This window comes from Malurus melanocephalus, unplaced genomic scaffold (assembly GCF_030028575.1).
Source record: "Malurus melanocephalus ecotype Western Australia unplaced genomic scaffold, MMel_1.1 scaffold_1269, whole genome shotgun sequence".
Taxonomy (NCBI): Eukaryota; Metazoa; Chordata; class Aves; order Passeriformes; family Maluridae; genus Malurus; species Malurus melanocephalus.
The window spans coordinates 56,412-58,102 of NW_026624501.1; the positions used below are offsets into that span (position 1 = coordinate 56,412).

General features: G+C 42.5%; 1 protein-coding gene across 1 annotated transcript in view; it reads right to left on the bottom strand.

Moving 5' to 3' along the window:
* The window catches only part of KLHDC10 (kelch domain containing 10), a 13,376-nt gene extending 11,904 nt beyond the window's left edge, over nucleotides 1–1,472 (bottom strand). Inside the window, exon 1 of the mRNA XM_057387596.1 lies at nucleotides 431–1,472. Coding sequence (XP_057243579.1) covers nucleotides 431–937 — 507 coding nt within the window. The 5' untranslated portion in view covers nucleotides 938–1,472. The remainder of the gene's footprint in view (nucleotides 1–430) is intronic.
* Between the last annotated feature and the right edge of the window lie 219 nt (nucleotides 1,473–1,691).

Here is a 1,691-nt window from a genome sequence, read left to right on the forward strand (position 1 = left end):
CACCTGGAAAACACCTCTTGCTTCCTTATTTTTTTCCTTCCCTCTGCCTCAACAGAGCAAAAACAAGAAAGAAAATCAGGGCCTACTTGGAAAATGATTTTCAAGCTCTCTTCCCACCCCAATTCCATGCTCTGAACACAGCAGGCAGGGAGTGCTCAGTGCTGTTCAAATTCCCAAATCCACTCGTATTTACAGCTTTGAGAAGCTCTAAAARAGAWMWGAWYKRAARRMMAWSSWWRSYAAMSRWWKGYYTKCYWWCMAAMGTGAACAAAACCAGTTATTTTTGGATGCTTTGAGATGGCTGCATGAAAGCACCTGGAAAACACCTCTTGCTTCCTTATTTTTTTCCTTCCCTYTGYCTCAACCGAGCAAAAACAAGAAAGAAAATCAGGGCCTACTTRGAAACAGGATCCAGATTTCCATTTCTAACCTGGATTAAAATAACCAGGATTAAAATARCTCCAGGAATAGGCAGAGAAGGAGTTGGATTTCTGTACGTACGTGACATGGAGGCCAATTCCCTGGGCATGTAGCCTTCTGTGCCCATCTGATGCCAGGTGTCTGTGGCAAAGTTGTACCTCCAGAGCTCCCTGAAGAGAGGGTAATCCTCATTTTCTGATCCTCCAGACTCATCATAGTCAGGGTTGTATCCTCCAAAAACGTAGAGGTTGGAATTGTCGGCCACGCAGCGATGGCCGCTCCTGGCTGGGGGACATCTGTGACCTGCAGGAGGAGGAGAAAAAGGGAAAACAGCTCCAGGAAAGCTCAGTTTGTATCCCAGGGGCTGGAAAAACCTCCTGGAATGGTTTTTAAAAAATTCACAGGGATGGCTATAAAAGGACAAATCYACTTCTCCAAACTGGAAAAGKGACAATCTGTGTGACAGCATCTCGGTGCTGTCCACTCCACACCCCTGAGCAGGTGATAAATCTTCCATAAAATCTGTTTCAGATAAAATCCTCCTTATTTTAGTCTGTCTGGCAGATTTTACTTAGGAAAAATTCCAAATGTTTCTATTTAAAGCTGCCCAATAGGGGAAAAAAATGGCTGTGGAAGGACAGATTTACTTCTCCAAGCTGGAAAAGGGACAATCTGTGTGACAGCATCTCGGTGCTGTCCACTCCACACCCCTGAAAATATTCCATAAAATCTGTTTTCTGAGGTCTCTGATAAAATCCCACTTTCTTTAGTCTGTCTGGCAGATTTCACTTAGGAAAAATTCCAAATGTTTCTATTTAAAGCTGCCCAATAGGGAAAAAAATAAGGATTTGCTCTCCCTCCTAAAAAAACCTCTCCGTGTCATCCCTTTTTGTTTCTTGGATCTCAAGAACATTTTTGTCACTTCACACTAAGTTAGGTCTGATAAAACAGGGAAAATCTGCTCCTAAATAAAGGAATTTGCACTKGGAGGGAGCAGGGAATTTAAATGAGATCCTACAGCAGATGCAGCCCTTCCTAAAAGGAATCCCTCTGCCTAAAATCCAACAGAAAAAAAAAAAAACCCAGGGAGGATAATTCCAGCTCAGATCTCAACCAAAACAGACAAAAAGATGGATTTAGCCAAGGAAAACCTGACCAGGAATATTCTTGGAAAACAGAAATCGAAGTCTTGGCCGACAAATGACCAAAATAAACCCAAACAAATCAGTGACCTTCACCTGCTCCCAGATTTTTTATGGATTTTAGGATGG